This window comes from Choloepus didactylus (assembly GCF_015220235.1).
Source record: "Choloepus didactylus isolate mChoDid1 chromosome 23 unlocalized genomic scaffold, mChoDid1.pri SUPER_23_unloc1, whole genome shotgun sequence".
NCBI classification, from domain to species: Eukaryota; Metazoa; Chordata; class Mammalia; order Pilosa; family Megalonychidae; genus Choloepus; species Choloepus didactylus.
In genome coordinates this window covers 2,863,726-2,880,048 of record NW_023637590.1, presented here as the reverse complement: position 1 = coordinate 2,880,048, position 16,323 = coordinate 2,863,726, and the positions used below count along the sequence as shown (strand labels likewise).

Sequence of the window (16,323 nt, the reverse complement as noted above, 5' to 3'; positions counted from 1 at the left end):
TGGCTGCCACCCCACTGTTCAGAGAAGGTAGAGCCTTTACCCCGAAGAGGCAGAGTCTGGGTGGCACCCCGATGTTTAAGAAGGGTGGGGCCAAAAAGGTAATCTCCCCAACATCACCCCAGACTTTGAAAAGAAAAGGGCTGCCACAAAAGCCTCTAAAAAGGGTTGGACTCCCACTCCCTCAAGCCCCAAGAATACAATGTCATTCTGTTAATAACTCAGACTTTAAAAGGTCAGTTATATAAAGGAATTTTAGCCTAATATTCAGAGAAGATCCAAAAATCGATGAATGGCTGAATAAGCCATTAGAGGAAATATTCAGAGAATCAACAAGCCAGGGAGGAAACAGACAAAAGTGAGATAGAGAAGTAATTGGAGCAGTTTAAAAAAAAAAAAAAAGGAGGAAGGAAATTTGTAGCATGGGGTTTGTGTGATTCTCTATTCATATACTTATGTGGGGCTAAACAGGTATTAATAAATACATTTACATATTTTAGTGTGCTGTGTAATTAAGTCTAAGGCATGTGGAAGCTACATTTAAAGTCCCTTAATGTGTGTATCAGGGTATATAGAAAGTTATATGCACATTTTTTAGGACTGTATTTGGATGCATTCTGAGAGTTAAAACTTCATGAATCTAATGGGAGTTTAAGTTGTATGTTTACACAGGAATGTGGGATAGTTGTATTTGTATGTAATAAAAGCATGTAATACAATTACGTAGGAGTCTTTCAAACTGTGAAAGTTTGTCAGTGTGTAATTTAAAGCTTGGCAAAAATTTCCTGTGTACTCATCTATAGTAAACTGAAGCTATTTCTTTGTGTCTTTATAGCGTATACTAGTTTGTGTGTACTCTAAAGCTGGGCAATTGTGTGCAGTTTCACAATAGTGTGAAAAATGAAAAAAAAAAAAGGTGAGAAAAACTGTGTAAAAGTTTTCTATGTATGTGTAACAGTAGTGTATTGGCTATACATGCTTGTAAATGGGAATGTATGTCTGTTTCGTATGGTTATGAGTGTGTATATAAGTTATATGTGTCTGTATTCCAGATATATGAGACTGTGTATTCTTGTAAAAAGCAGAATAATTTTTCTGATATATTTTGGGCAAAAGCAAAAGGTCCATACTCAAAGTGCAAGTAAATGTTCCTATAAAAGGGTTTAAGGTTCACTAAAGCTGAATTAAACAAACTTAGAACAGTGAATGGTTCATATCTCTTCCCAGGTCTCCATTTGGTAATGCCAGGTTGCTATCTTAACATTAAGTCTAATAGGAATAAAGACACCACATATATTGTCAAATACTACACACCAAGGCTTGTCCTCCTCTCCCTGGAGAGTGGGTTTTTACTCATCTAACAGCAAAACTTGTGTGTATGTTCAAGGTATGCATATATGTGAATCACGTATATTCAAGCATCACTAAACTAGGTGTACTAAAAACTGAATTTTAATTTAGCATTTAAGAGTGGTAAGCCTTTTTGTGTTCATTAATCTTAGGTTATTGTAAATTATTGTTGTCCTTTAGTCTAATTGTTCTAGCCTGAAATGTTGGTAAGTTCTTGCTGCTCTTCATGCACATGACTTCAGGAGTGTCTGTACCTAAAGCAGGTATTAGCAGTTTTACACTAGGGGAGTTATTAGAGGGGTGCAAGCCATGTGTAATTTAGTACTTAGGCAATTACAAGGTGTAGGCCTTTGGTTTTTGGTTTGCCTTTCCCCAGGAGGACTGGAGAGCTCCCCTCCCTAGACACAAAAGATCTTTTTCTTAAGAATTATATACTGGCCTTGTCTTCTACTTTATCATCTCTCAGGCACCGTGGACTGCTGGCTCAGACCCTGCCTCTTGAATTTGCTGCCCATTGACATCAGCCTGGCAGCTGGGTTCTGATCCAGTCGTGGAAAGAATCCAAACTTCAACCGATCTGGGAAGGACCCTATCAAGTCTTGCTGACAACTAAGACGGCAGTCCGAACGGCAGAAAGAGGCTGGACTCATTACACACGAGTGAAGGGACCAGTGCCTGAACCAGACGATAAGTATCCAGCAACTCAACCTGAAACCTGGAAAGTGACTCCTACCTCAGATCCCCTAAGGATCACTTTAAATAGGCAACAGTTAAAGGAACATATTAGAAGGGAGAAAGGGCTGGATTAAACCCTATGTTTGCATTGTGCTCTGTGTATAGCTTAATGATGAAATTGCTTATGCTGATCATAATGTTCTATATTCAAGGAGTAACAGGTTCTGCTAAGCTGGTTATAAGTGTAGTCAAAGGCTTAAAGTCTCAAACTGTACAATTTGATGTTTGTCAAGTAATGAGCTGTAAAAATCTAAAACGTCAGCAACAACTGAGAGAGGAATATAAGCATTTATGTAAGCAGACTGTTCAAATAGAAAGCAAGATTGTTGGGGGGCGAACATTTGAGAGTATAACTTATGAGACACCTAACCCCTGTTATCCTTGGAACACTGCTTGGTGGACCACACAGTATGAGGGATGGGTCTTAACCCAGGTTGGAGGAAAAACCATTAAGGGAAACTTGGCTGGAATTTAACTCTCCAGTACAAATTGACCCCAAGGTCATTAGAATACTTAAGGCCAAAGACTTAAAGCAAACCACATAAATAGAGACAGGTTATGGAAATACAAATGCCTGGGTAGAATGGGGCAAACATACCATCCAGAGTCTAAACAGAAGTGACTGTTATGCTTGTACAACCAAACAACCCACTGTTCAGATTATGCCCTTCCCCTTGGGGATGAAAAAGCATGAAAGGGAGTTTAAATGTATAACACTCCTCTTTCAAAATGCTACTCCTGGTGAAAGTTGTAGTACGTTGTCCTCCCTTTTCCCTCCAGTCCAGGAGGGAAGTGTCAAAGCCATACCAGCGTCTCACCTTGGTCCCGGAAACCACTCTGCCTGTCTCTCCAGATGGGAAGAAGGGCTCCAGAATCTTGGTACCATGGCTTTGTGTACACAGGTGTGGAATGTGAGCAAGGATAGTACTGGCAACTTCTCCAGCCTAACTATACCCCGAGCAGACCTCTGGTGGTACTGTGGGAAGGGCATCCTCTGGCCAACACTACCTGAAAGGTGGGGAGAAACCTGTGCTCTGGTTCAATTGGCTATCTCATTTACCCTGGCATTTGAAAGTAATAAAGTACCAACCCAAGGCAAAGGAGAAAAGAAAAATGTACAAAGTGTACCTAGTTCCTTCAATAAAAAAATGTTTGTAGATAGTATAGGGGTTCCCCAGAAAGTTCCTAATGAGTTTAAAGCTAAAAATCAATTAGCTGCAAAATTTAAATCGTCCTTATTCTGGTGGGTCACCATCAATAAAAATGTCAATCATCAGCTAAAATTTATCAACTATACCAGGAATGTCATTAAAGAAATAGCAGAACAGTTAGATGCCACTAGCCGAATGGCATGGGAAAACAGAATGGCCCTAGACATGATGCTAGCTGAAAAAGGAGGCATCTGTGCTATAGTTGGGGGAAATTGTCGCACATTCATCCCCAATAATACCGCACCTAATGGAACTATCACCAAAGCCCTACAAGGCTTAACAGCCTTATTTCAGAAACTAGAAAAGAATTCTAGCATTAACAACCCACTCATAGAATGGTTGGAAAATTGGTTCGAGAAATGGAAAGGAATTGCAACATCTATTTTAATTTTCCTTATCATTCCAGCCAAAATGTTTATAACAGCTGGGTGCTACATAATCCCGTGTGCTCAAAGGCTAGTTCAAAAAGCCATCAAAACCACTAGAATCAAAAATAAGAAAGATCCCTATGATGAGGAATGTAAAAAAAGCCCTTAGCAAATTTGAGAATCTAAAATGTGAAAACTAAAGTGTTTAAAAAAAAAAGAGGAGGGAATCTGTAAGAAAGGAATAAGTTTCGTTTTCACATAGAGACAGCATGGAATAAGGGAAATGGAGGCAAAACCAGTTTAAACAAGCCCCAGACAAAGAGAAGAGAGAATCTGCCTGATGTAAAGAGACATGAGGTAGTATCAGAGGCGGGAACTCACAGCAAAAAAATAAAAATTTGGGGGGGGGGGCATTGGCTAATCAGTTCAAAATCTCAATAATGAGCTAGTTGGCTCTCTGGGATTGGCTGTACAAATTAAAATCTCAAAAGATGAATTAGTTAGTGTTCTCGGATAGGCTGTAACCTCTGTAGTACCCAGTCAATGGGGAAACAGGGGAGGGACTTGCGAATTAGGAGTAGGAGATTTAAACATCGCCATTCTCTTCCTCTGGCGCGCCAGCCTTCCGCGTGTTTGGCTGGACGCCCCATCTTGCAAGATCGTAAATAAATTCTTTTCTCCTCCAGAACCGAGAGAGCGTTTATTCCCTTACAGGTACCACTTTATTTCCGACAACCATACACACACGCACACACATGCACACCCTGGTGAAAGGACACACAGAATTTCCACGTTAACACCCTCAATTGACCGCCCTCAAAAACTCATCATCCCATTTCTGCTGATGGTCCCTGGAAGATTCTGGGTTTACCCCACAGAGGAGAAGAGCCCCTTCTTTTGGTTCTTTTAAGCAAAACCTGAATAAGCTGGAAGGCAGGACCAGAAAGGGAGATAAATGTAGAGAGTACAGAAAACAACCAAAATAAAAAAGAAGAAGAAGACGGCAGCAAAATATCGATTTCTTACTCTACCACTAGGCCCATCAAGGCTTGGGGTTCACAGTGGCAGTAGCAAAGGATCCGGGTCTGAATCCAGCCCCCATGCTCTTCCCTACATGCTCTTCCTTTGCTCTGGAAGATTCCAGAGGGTGGCCTGGGGGTCAGAAGGGTCAGGCAAGAGCTGGGGCTTCCAGGGAGTAGTGTTTGGGAAATAGGGTAGATGTGGGGCTCCCTCCAGGGTGTATTGCTGGGTTTGGTTTCTGAGTTCTTGGCCAGGCGGTGAGAAAGAATTCAAGGGCACATACAGCATTGAGTAAGGAGGCATAAAATTTATTAAGAATGCCTGTGAGGGGACAGGCGGGCATCTCTCCAAGACAAGAGAGGAGAGAGACCCCAACATTGTGGGGCATTTGCTTTTGTAGATTAGCTTGACTTCCTCCCCTTCCCCCTTCTTTGTTCAGAGCTTTCTCCTCCCCTCCCTTCCCTCCAGGGTGCTGCCTGGTGGTCGATAGTGCATTTGGGTGGGCCGGTTAGGTGACTCACTCAGGTGGGTTGTTTGGCCCCCAGGTACTGTTAATTGCTGTTCTCAGAGATAGCTCTCTCCTTGAGGCCTGACCTCTTCTGGGAATTTGCCCTTTGCTCAGCTGAGCCCTGCCCTAATTCTAACCGTATCTCAGGAGGAAGGCTCCTAGTGGGTGCAGGGAGCCTGGGGTTGATAGGAACTGGGGTGAAGGCTGGATGCCTGGTGATGGGGACAGCCATGGCCGCCATTGGCAGGCCTGGAGCACTCAAAGAGGGAGGTGCTGGGAAGCCAGTTCATGGGGAGGAGACATGGGGTAAGTTTGGAGATGAAATCGGGGCAACATGCTAGTGGGCTTTCCCTGGAGGACTGAGGCTGCAGCAGGGTGGGATGTCCAACATGGGGACAGAGAAGACAGAGCTGCAGGAGACTGGCAAGAGTGGAGGAGCAGATGGCAATGAAGACTGACCTGGGAGAAATGTCAGCCTCCTCTCATCACCCCAATCCCCATCCCATCCATGAGATGATTTGAGGGATCTCTTTGGGATACAACAGAAAGGGGAACACAAGGAGCCTGCAGGACACTGGAAATCTGGGTCAGGAGGGCATGTAGACCCCATGATCTAGAAGACTACAACATGTTTTGGTGATGATGGCTCCATGTCCTCTACCAGGCTTGGGGAGGAGCTCTTTGACTTGAAGCAGAAGATGGAGAAGAGCTCAGTATGGGGAAAGACAGTGTTCTCCACACCTGTTACTCCCTTCCTGAGGCTACACCTCCATTTCCCTTCTGAGCTCTCAACCCTTCCCTACCCCTGGTGGGGGAAGGAAAGATGGAGCTCCAGTATTCTTTTTGGGAAATAGTTTGGTGCCTTATATGTAAAAATAATAATAGCTTTTCACATACCAAAATCCACAAACCATAACATTCACCCATTCAAATTCTCCGATTCATTCGTTTTGAGTATATTCCCAGAGTTGTGCAACCCTCGCCAACATTTTCATCAACCCAAAGAGCCACGAGCAGTCACTCTCTGTTCTGCCTCCTACCAGCCCCTGGCAATCACTGATCTAATTTCTGTCTCTACAGATTTGCCTATTCTAGATATTTCATGTAAGTGGAAACATACAATATGTGGCCTTTTGAGTCTGGCTTCCTTCACCAGCTTCATAGACATCGTAACATGTATCAGAACTTACTTGTTTTGTTGTGGCCAAATAATACACCACATTAGTTTATTCATTCATCCGTTGAAGGACATTGGGTTGATTCCACTTTTTTAGCTATATTCTTAATAGCTAATTGGTGCTACGAATATTCATGTACATCTTTTTCTGTGGATATATGCTTTCAGTTCTTGGGGCATACACCTAGGAGTGGAATTTCTGGGTCATAGGGTAATTCTATGTTTAACATATTGAAGAACTGTTAACTGTATTCCAAAGTAGATGCACCATTATATAATCCCTTTGTGAATCAAAGGACATATTATCAAGAAAGTGAAAAAGACAACTTACAGAATGAGAGAAAATACTTGGAAACCATGTATCTGATAAGAGTTAAATATCCAGAATATATAACGAACTCCTACAAGTCAACAAGAAAAAGACAAACAATGCAATTTTAAAAATGGGCCAAGGATCTGAACTAGACCTTTCTCCAGAGAAGATATGCAAATGGTGTTTGTTTTCTCATTGCTAAAACAAATACCTTACAGTGGGTTGGCTTAAACAATGGGAATTTTTGGCTCACGGTTTTGAGGCTAGGAGAAGTTCAAAATGGAGGCATTGTCAAGGCAGGGCTTTCTCCCAGATGACAGTGGCATTCTGGAGCTGGCTGCTGGTGGCCCTTGGTCCTTAGCTTTTCTGTCATGTGGCAATGCATATGGTGGCCTCTCCTGGATTGTCCCTTCTTTTCCGGGTTCTACTACCAACGTTCAGCTGCTGGCTGCTCCTCTCACTTTTTCTCTTTCTGTAATCTTCTTTATAAGACCTTCAGTAAAGACCCATCCTGATTCAGCTGGGCCACACCTACTGAGATAACCTCCTCCACAGGTCCCATTTACAAGGGTTCACACCCACAGAATGGATTAAGTTTAAGAACATGTTTTTCTGGGGTACTGAGCTCCAAACCACCCCCAATGGTCAGTAAGTATATGAAAAGACACTCACCATCAATAGCAATTAGAGAAATACAAATTAAAACTACCAGACACAACTTCACACCCACTATTATGGCAATTAAAAAAACACGAAATTAACAAGTGTTGGTGAGGATGCAGAGAAATAGAAACCCTTGTACATTGTTGATGGGGATGTAAAATAGTGCCACCACTGTAGAAAACCGTTTGGCAGTGTTCTCGTTTGCTAATGCTGCCATTTTGCAAAATACCAGAAATGGATTGGCTTTTATAAAGGGGGTTTATTTGGTTACATAAAGTCTCCAAGGTAAGGCATCAACAATACAGCACCTTCACTGGAGGATGGCCACTGGTGTCTGGAAACCTCTGTTAGCTGGGAAGGCACATGGCTGGCATCCGCTTGCCCCCTAGTTGCATTTCAAAATGGCATTCTCCAAAACATAGCTCTGGGGGTGTTTTGTCCTCTCTTAGCTGCAGCTCCTCTCCAAAATGTCACTCACAACTGCTCTCAGCTCCTTCTGTCTGTGAACTCTGTATATAGCGCCAGTGATTTAATTCAGACCCACCCTGAATGGGTGGGTAACACCTCCATGGAAATTATCCAATCAAAGGTCTGGCCCACAGGTGACTGAGTCACATCTCCATGGAAACAATCAATAGGTTCCCACCTAATCAACACTAATATGTCTGCCCCCCACAAGACTGCATTAAAGAATATGGCATTTTACTGCGGGACGTAATATATACAAACCAGCACAGGCAGTTTCTCAGAAAGTTAAACAGAATTATCAAATGACCTGGCAGTTCCACTCCTAAGTATACAACCAAAGAATTGAAAGCAGAGACTTGGACAGATAATTATATACCAATGTTCACTGTAGAATTATTGACAACAGATAAAAGGTGGAAAAAACCCAAGCATCCATCCATAGATGAATGAATAAATAATGTGGTATATTCATACAATGGAATATTATCCAGGCGTAAAAAAGAGTGACATGCTGGCCCATGCTACAACATGGAAGAAACTTGACGACATCACGTTGAGTGAAATAAGCCAGACACAAAGGGATATATGATTTTTCTTATATGAAATACTTAGAATGAACAAATTCATAGGCACGGAAGGCTGAAAAGCAGTTGCCATGGTTGGGAGGAGAGGGGAGTGGGGAGGTACGGCTAAAGGAGTATGAGTTCTGGTTTGGGATGATGAAAATAGTCTCAGATAGTGGTGAAAGATACAGAGCATTGTCATGAATGTCAAAGACTTGTCCACTTAAAATGGTTAAAAATAATTTTATGTTATGCATATTATACTACAATTAAAAATAAATGTATAAATTTTTAAAGTCATGGTAGAGCTGAGTTCAGCCTACTGGAGGTGGAGTTGTCTCATGGGGATCCTCTACCATGAATTACCTGCCTCCTGGGTGAGAGGCTGTATGTACTCTACACCTTATTTAATCTTACAATTATGCCCGTTACAGAAGAGCAGTCCTCCTTCTAGGATTTTACCCTGGAGATACAGCTCTAACCATACAAAAATACAGGTGCAAAAGGCTGTCGATTCAAGTGCTGTCGGTAACAGCAAACTTTTGGAAGCAACCCGAATGCCTATGCACAGTAGAGAAGCTGAATCAGCTCTGGGACGCCCCCAAAGGAGTACTACGCAGATGTGAAAAAGCATGGCTTGATTTCCAGGACATATCACTAAGAAAAAAAAATGTACAAATATATGTAGCATGCTACCTTTTGTGTAATAAAGAAGGAAAATAAAATAAATAATAAAAAATGAAGGGTGCTGAATTACATTTTTGTGGAGGAATTTCAGGACAACAGATCCCTGCTCAATTACATTTAGGTGACACCTGAGGCCCGGGGTGGGGCGTGGGGGGCTGTCTTCCCTGCAGGAAGTGGAACCTGTCTGAGAAGTTCTTCAGGATGCTGTCAGGCCAATATCAGACGGGGCGGAGAAGGCTGGCTAGGGCGCTGGGTTCCAAGACACACCGTCTTGTCCTGAGCCCACCTTCCCACTGCCATTGAGCCAGCCAGGCGGCAGATGCCTGGAGATCCAATTCCACCAGCCACCTAGAAACCTGAAAACACACTGAGAAAAATAAAATAAAGTCCTGGGGGAAGAGGATGCCTGTTTTGGTTTGGTTGGGTTTTGCTTTGCTTCCTTTGGTTGTCGTTTTGCTGCAGACAAGCGAGCTCCCTTTTCACACCACCTTTTTCACTCTCTGAGCTGCAGGAAGAGCAGAAGGAAAAACTCGACCTGAAGGAGTGTGTGGGCTGCCTGATGGCACCGGATAGCGACTAGTGGGGGGCTGTGTCGGGGTCCCCCAGGGTCCTCCGTGCCCGACTGGCCGTGCTGTCAAGGGTGGGGCCTGGAGCTGGAGGCTCTGCACAGCCAGCCTCGGGTCCGGGCTTGTCCTCTGGTCCTGGAACCCGGGACACGCACTCAGTCGGGCGCCAGGTCCAGCTCTACCAGGCACCCGCCCTGGCCCAGGGCCAGCACCAAAGCCCCGGGCTGGCTCCTCCGGGGAGCGGGCGGAGCACTCGCCTTGGGGTGGGGGCGCCCGGCAGGTGACTCCCGAGGAGGGGTGGGGGTGGGCTCTAAAGCTCCCTCTGGACCTTGACCCCGCCCCCGGACCCGGGTCGAGGCCCTTAATTTACCTGGGGGCCCGGGCTTGCTTGTCTGCGAGCGGTGACAGAGCTTCCCGGGGATCTAGTGATCACTGGATTTCATCGGGTAAACAGGATACGGTGGGCTAGCGGGATGCATGCGCGCGGAGATGGGACGCGGGGGTGACCGCGGGGCGGGGCGGTCTGCGTGGTCCGGGCCCCGGGGTGGGAGCAGCTAGGCGGCCTGCGGGGTGCCAGCTCGGGGAACCAGACAGCTGGGCGGTGTGCGGGATCCGGCCCCGGGGTAGGGGCTGCGGGTCGGTGTGCGGGAAGCAGACTCAGGGTGGGGCCTGCCGGGCTGTGTGCGGGATTCAGGCCCAGGGTTGCGGGTGGCTGCGTGATGTGCGTGGTTGAGGCCTCGGGTTGGAAGTGGTGGGCTATGTGCGGGGTCCGGGGACCTAGTTGGGCGCTGCGGGCGGCGGGCGGGGCCCAGGGACCCTGGTTGGGCGCTGCGGGAGACGTGCGGGGTCCGAATCCGGGTTGGGCGCGGCCGGGTGCCGTGCGGGCTCCACGCTGGGGGTTGGCGCTGCGGGCGGCGTGCGGGGTCCACACTCGGGGTTGGGCGCTACGGGCGGCGTGCGGGGTCCGAGCCCGGGTTGGGCGCGGCCGGGTGGCGTGCGGGCTCCACGCTCAGGGTTGGGCGCTGCGGGCGGCGAGCGGGATCTGGGCAGGAGGGGCGGGCCGTGCGCACAGGCGGCGCGGGCGGGCGCAGAGCGGCGGAGGCGGCGGCGGCAGGTGGGTCCCGGCGGGTCGTGCGGGGCCAGGCAGCGACCCGGGCGGGGGGAAGGCTCGGGCGCCTGGGGACAAGGGCGCGGCCAAGTGGCGGCGCGGACAGGTGAGGAGCTCCCTGGGGACGGGGGCGTGGGTCCTCCCGGCCCTGCGCGGGGGTGGGGACAGCCGGCCGCGGCCTGAGGCGAGGTGGCCGCCTGGGCCGCGCCCCGGGAGGTAGAGCCGCTCCTGTTCCGGATCCGGGAGACCTGGCTCGGCTCCCGGGAAGCTCCAAGGTTTGCACCGTGCTCCCAGATCCCAGCCCAGGAGGAGCTCCCAGCTCCTGCTCCCTGGGGCTTGTCCTTGGTGCCACCAGCTCACCCCCAGGTCTGGCTGCACCAGATCCCCTGGGGACAGGGCCCGGACCCCTCCCACTAGATCCCAGCCCTCCACAGGCCCCACATGCAGGTGCCCGAATCCCCAGATCAGGGCCGGGGACTGGGCTGTGGAAGGGCAGCCCCTCACTCCCCTCTGACCCTGGCAGGTGCTGGGGGCTGGCTCTGAACCTCCTCTCTGCTGCCCACCATGGCCCGGGGACTGCCCAGCGCTGCCAGCCTGGTGCGCTTCTGCCAGAAGGTGAACCGGGTGAGGCCTCTGGAGGAGACCACCATGGAGACGTCACTGCATCGCTGCCTGTCCACGCTGGACCTCACCCTGCTCGGCGTGGGGGGCATGGTGGGCTCAGGCATCTATGTGCTCACGGGCACTGTGGCCAAGGAGCTGGCTGGCCCGGCTGTGATCGTGTCCTACGCCGTGGCCGCCGTGGCCTCCCTGCTGGCCGCCCTGTGCTATGCGGAGTTTGGGGCCCGCGTGCCCCGCACGGGCTCTGCCTACCTCTTCACTTATGTGTCCATGGGTGAGCTGTGGGCTTTCCTCATCGGCTGGGACGTGCTGCTCGAGTACCTCATCGGTGGCGCCGCTGTGGCCCGGGCCTGGAGCGGCTACCTGGACGCCATCTTCGGCCACCACATCCGCAACTTCACGAAGACCTACGTGGATGAATGGCAGGTGCCCTTCCTGGCCCCCTACCCGGACTTCCTGGCCACCGCCATCCTCCTTCTGTCCTCCGTCTTGATCTCCTGTGGAGCCCGCGTGTCCTCCTGGCTCAACCACACCTTCTCGGCCATCAGCCTGGGCGTCATCCTCTTCACCACCGTCCTGGGTTTCATCCTGGCCCGCCCGGAAAACTGGAGCTCTGAGGAAGGTGGCTTTGCTCCCTTTGGCTTCTCGGGCATCCTAGCGGGCACCGCCACCTGCTTCTATGCCTTTGTGGGCTTTGACGTCATTGCTGCCTCCAGTGAGGAGGCCCAGAACCCACGGCGGGCAGTGCCCAAGGCCATCGCCTTCTCACTGGGCCTGGCGGCCACCGCCTACATCCTGGTCTCCACCGTGCTGACCCTCATGGTGCCCTGGCACAGCCTCGACCCAGACTCGGCACTAGCTGACGCCTTCTACCTGCGCGGCTACAGCTGGGCCGGCATCATCGTGGCGGTCGGCTCCATCTGCGGTGAGGAGCAGGGCTGGGTGGAACAAGGAAGGGGCTGTAGCCAGGGTGGGTGGGTGGGGAGCCCATCTGGGGGACACACCTGTTGTATAACAGGGCCCAGGAAGGCTCTAATGTAACAGATCCTCCATCCACCTACTCCCCAGTTTGTGCCCCAAGTGTCCATCCAGGGCAGAGGTGACTGCAACTGGGGCGTCCCATTCCTCCTGGGTGGGAGATGACGATCGAGCACCCCCGTGCTGACCAGCCCCCCACCACCACCCCTCTGCTGCAGCCATGAACACTGTCCTGCTCAGCAACCTCTTCTCCCTGCCACGCATCGCGTACGCCATGGCGGTGGATGGGCTGCTCTTCCAGGTGTTTGCACACGTCCATCCTCGCACACAGGTCCCCGTGGCGGCCATCCTGGTGTTTGGGTTCCTCATGGCCACCCTGGCGCTGCTGCTGGACCTCGAGGCACTGGTGCAGTTCCTGTCCATCGGGACACTGCTTGCCTACACCTTCGTGGCCGCCAGCGTCATTGTGCTGCGCTTCCGGACGGCCTCTCCACCCAGCTCCCCGGGCCCAGCCAGCCCCAGCCCCGGGACCAAGGAGCCCAGCTCCTTCTCCGACCGCCTCCAGCTGGTGGCCCCTGAGCCGGGGCGGTTGCGGCCGGCCCTGAGGCCCTACCTGGGCTTCCTGGACAGGTATGGACATGGAACGGCTGTGGCCTGGGCGCTGGGCCTCCTGGTGGCCTCGGCCGTCACCCTGGGCTGTGTGCTGAACTTCGGGGACTCGGTCCTGCACCTGCCTCGCTGGGGCTACATCCTGCTGCTTCTGTCCAGCGGGGTCGTCTTCCTGCTCAGTCTCGCCATCCTGGGGGCCCACCAGCAGCAGCACCGGCAGGACATTTTCCAGGTACCTCCCCCAACCGCTGATCCCCACTCGCTCACAGCCTCTGCTGCTGCAGAATGGACGAGGAGAGGATGGATGTTTGGGGAGGCCACCACGTCCAAGTTTTGGCATGGAGAGTGGGCACTTGCCTCCCCATCCTTCAGAGGTGGGATAGGAGGCCCAGCCCTGCTGTTGCCCCCTTAGGTGCCCCTGGTGCCCCTGACGCCGGCTCTGAGCATCCTGCTCAACATCTGCCTCGTGCTGCAGCTGAGCCACCTGACCTGGCTGCGCTTCTGTATCTGGCTGCTGATCGGTGAGTGGGGGACAGGGGGCTGGGACATGAGGTGGGCTGTGGGGAGAGGGCACGGTGGGCCGTGGCCAGTCACTCAGCTCCCCACCACCCCCACCTCCCATCCCTGCAGGACTCACCGTGTATTTCACCTATGGCTTCTGGCACAGCAAGCAGAACCTGCCGGAATCCTCAGGGCTAGCAGCTGCCCGCTACGTGGTTTTCCCCAATGGCACTCTGGTAGAGACCGTGCAGGCCGTGCAGCCCCCCTGCCAGCCACCTGCCCAGGAGCCTGGACACACTGAGCAGCCTGCCAAGCCATGAGGCCGGCCAGGAGAGGGCTTCTTCCAGTGCCTGCCCCTTGTGTCCTGGGCAAGCTCACGGGCCTGCCAGGCCTGCCCGGGTCAGGGAGCCCCAGGACCTTAGGCTTCAGCCCCGGGGCCGAGCTCCAGATGTTCAGGGATGGGCCGGGGCCAGCCTGGTGCAGTGGACACTCTGCCCTGCACCTGCCAACTGATCGCGCCCAACTCCAGGTGAGGGTGGGAAGTGGGCAGGCAGGGAAGGGGCTTGTGGTCCCAGCAGATCCACAATAACAGCTACTCAGCCATCCCCGTGACCTATGCCGTGTCCGCTGTGGCTTTCTTTGTGGCACTGAGTCCCCACCTGCCCCTGGGAACCAGGTGATTGTCCCTGAGCCTCAGCAAGGGGTGGTCCGGGACGGTGCCCTCTGCCCAGCTCAGCAAGGAGCCACACACACCCCCTCACACCACCCAACGGGGCCCAGGACAGGACTAGGGTGGGGATCCATCCCCAGATCCAGGGAGCAGAGGCAAGATCCCAAGGAGGCTGCCTAGAAAAGGCTGTGATATCCAGAGAGCACTTGGCTTCCCAGGGCCCCAAGATGGCACAGCCTGTGCCCTGGGGTCTTAGGGGACGGTGAGTCCCACGGCCACATGGGGGTACGTGCCTGTGTGGCCCCTGCCCACCTGGGCAGCCCATATGTGCCACCCCTGCCCTAAACAGACCAAGACAACTGCTGTTTGCAAACTCGGGCCTGTGTTTCTATTCTCCCAGGGCTGCAGCTCTCGGCTGCCATGGTGGCTCTCTGCCCAGCCACTCACGGTTTTTGGGTGAGGGCTGGGAACGGGCACACGTGTGAGGGGCCCCAGTCCTGGGGAATCTCCATGAAAGCCCAGGGCCCACCTATGTCTGTGCTGTGTTCTCCATCCCCTGCCCACCCGTGCCCTGTAAAGACCACACAGGAAGCTGGTGGCTGTGTCAGGTTTTACTCCCCACCTTCTCCAGCTGTGACATGAACTTTCTCTGGGACCCACTGTGATGATCAGGCCCCATGGGACCCCTCTCCCACCCCCTTGGCCTGCCTCCCATGGAGAGTCTCTGGGGGTCGAGGGCAGCAGGGACCCCCAAGGGCATTGCCGAGTCCCTTGGGTTTGGATGATCCCAAATGCCAGCCCAGCAGGAGCACCAGCCTGGACACAGCTCCGAGGGCAAATGGCCAGCATGTCCCCCAGGGCTCCAGGGCCCACGAGGAAGTAACCCCCACGCCAGCCTGGAAGATTGACCCCCAAACCCCTGCCCACCCATCCAGGGACCAAGAGGGGCCTGGCCTCTGCAGCCGTGGCCCAGGGATATTCTCCAGCAGGCAGGACTGGGTCCCGGGGAAAGTTCCAGAGCTGGAATGTGACCAGCCAGCCGGGGGGCCAGGCCTGCCCTCTTTTTTTTAAATCAAATTCAGTTTTCTTGAGATTTATTTACATATCATACAATCATCCATGGTGTACCATCATATAGCTGTGCATTCATCACAAACTATTTTTGAACCTTTTCCTTACACCAGAAAGAATAATAAAAGTAAGAAATAAAAGTGAAAAAGAACACCCAAATCATCGCCCCCATCCCACCCTATTTTTCATTTAGTTTTTGTCCCCATTTTTCTACTCATCCATCCGTACACTGGATAAAGGGAGTCCGATCCACAAGGTTTTCACAATCACACTGTCACCCCTTGTAAGCTACATTGTTATTCAATCGTCTTCAAGAGTCAAGGCTACTGGGTTGGAGTTTGGTAGTTTCAAGTATTTACTTCTAGCTATTCCAATGCATTAAAACCTAAAAAGGGTTATCTATGTAGCATGTAGGACTACCCAATCCTAGGTTCCAAATGTTCAAAGAAAACCCACAGCTGGAAAGGAGAGCAGGGGTTCTTGGCAACAGATGCTGGAGCTCTGGGGATCAGCCCAGGCAAGAGGGAAAGGGGAGATATCAAAGGGGGATCTGCATTTGGGGATGAGACATGGATAAGAGCAAGGTGGGGACACCCCACACACACCATTCCCGACAGGAGGTGGGAAGCCCACCTGTGGCAGCTTCACAAAGTCATGAGAAACACCCGGAGATCATGGTGGGTGAGGTGGACGCTTGTCAGGCCAGGGGAGCAGGGGGTGAGCTGTGCCTGGGTCCCAGGGTGTCCAGGGAGTGGCAGGGTGGCTGGCTCTGTGTGTTGGGGAGAGTGTGACAAGGAAGGGAGTCGAGGGCCGGGCCGAGGGCAGGGAAAGGTGCAGCAGAGGTGGGACTATGGAGGGCCTTTGGGACACGGTGTGAGGCAGCTGGGGCTCAGGGCAGGTACATGCTGGGACTTCAATTTGGGTGTCAGCAGAATGGAGGGGGAGCTAACGTTGCAGAAGAGCTGGGCAGAGGGAGATGGGACCAGGTGATGTGGCCTGAGAGACACAGAGAAGAGGCACCTGACTGGTGTCCCAGATCAGGGAGGAGAACATTCAGGAAGCTCCAGGCCTGCCCTACTCCCACACCGTCAACCCACCCACAAGCTCAGATCTTGAATTTCCAGACATTCCACTCCTAT

The 16,323-nt window shown here is 51.6% G+C and overlaps 2 protein-coding genes across 4 annotated transcripts in view; one reads left to right on the top strand and one right to left on the bottom strand.

Annotated features, from left to right (window-relative positions):
* LOC119524939 (putative tubulin-like protein alpha-4B) overlaps positions 1-10,644 on the bottom strand; it is a 37,933-nt gene extending 27,289 nt beyond the window's left edge. Inside the window, 1 exon segment of the mRNA XM_037823676.1 lies at positions 9,997-10,644. The gene's annotated coding sequence lies outside the window, so the exon portion shown is untranslated.
* On the top strand, positions 9,945-15,267 carry LOC119524938 (cationic amino acid transporter 4-like). 3 transcript variants are annotated; one of them, XM_037823674.1, is made up of 5 exons: positions 9,945-10,072; positions 11,258-12,280; positions 12,552-13,174; positions 13,355-13,463; positions 13,573-15,267. In XM_037823674.1, the coding sequence occupies exons 2-5, from the start codon at positions 11,299-11,301 to the stop codon at positions 13,761-13,763; spliced, it is 1,905 nt and encodes a 634-aa protein (XP_037679602.1). In that variant the 5' UTR covers positions 9,945-10,072; positions 11,258-11,298; the 3' UTR covers positions 13,764-15,267. The 3 variants fall into 3 exon arrangements, with proteins under 3 accessions (XP_037679602.1, XP_037679603.1, XP_037679601.1); XM_037823675.1 differs by lacking the exon at positions 9,945-10,072 and adding an exon at positions 10,714-10,740; XM_037823673.1 differs by lacking the exon at positions 9,945-10,072 and adding an exon at positions 10,802-10,840.
* Positions 15,268-16,323: the final 1,056 nt, after the last annotated feature.

Excerpts from the sequence above, each read along its gene's own strand:
- LOC119524938 (XM_037823674.1), top strand. The coding sequence starts at position 11,299 with ATGGCCCGGGGACTGCCCAGCGCTGCCAGCCTGGTGCGCTTCTGCCAG. Across the intron at positions 12,281-12,551 it reads GGCGGTCGGCTCCATCTGCG|CCATGAACACTGTCCTGCTC; the intron begins GTGAGGAGCAGG and ends CCTCTGCTGCAG. Across the intron at positions 13,464-13,572 it reads CTGTATCTGGCTGCTGATCG|GACTCACCGTGTATTTCACC; the intron begins GTGAGTGGGGGA and ends CCATCCCTGCAG.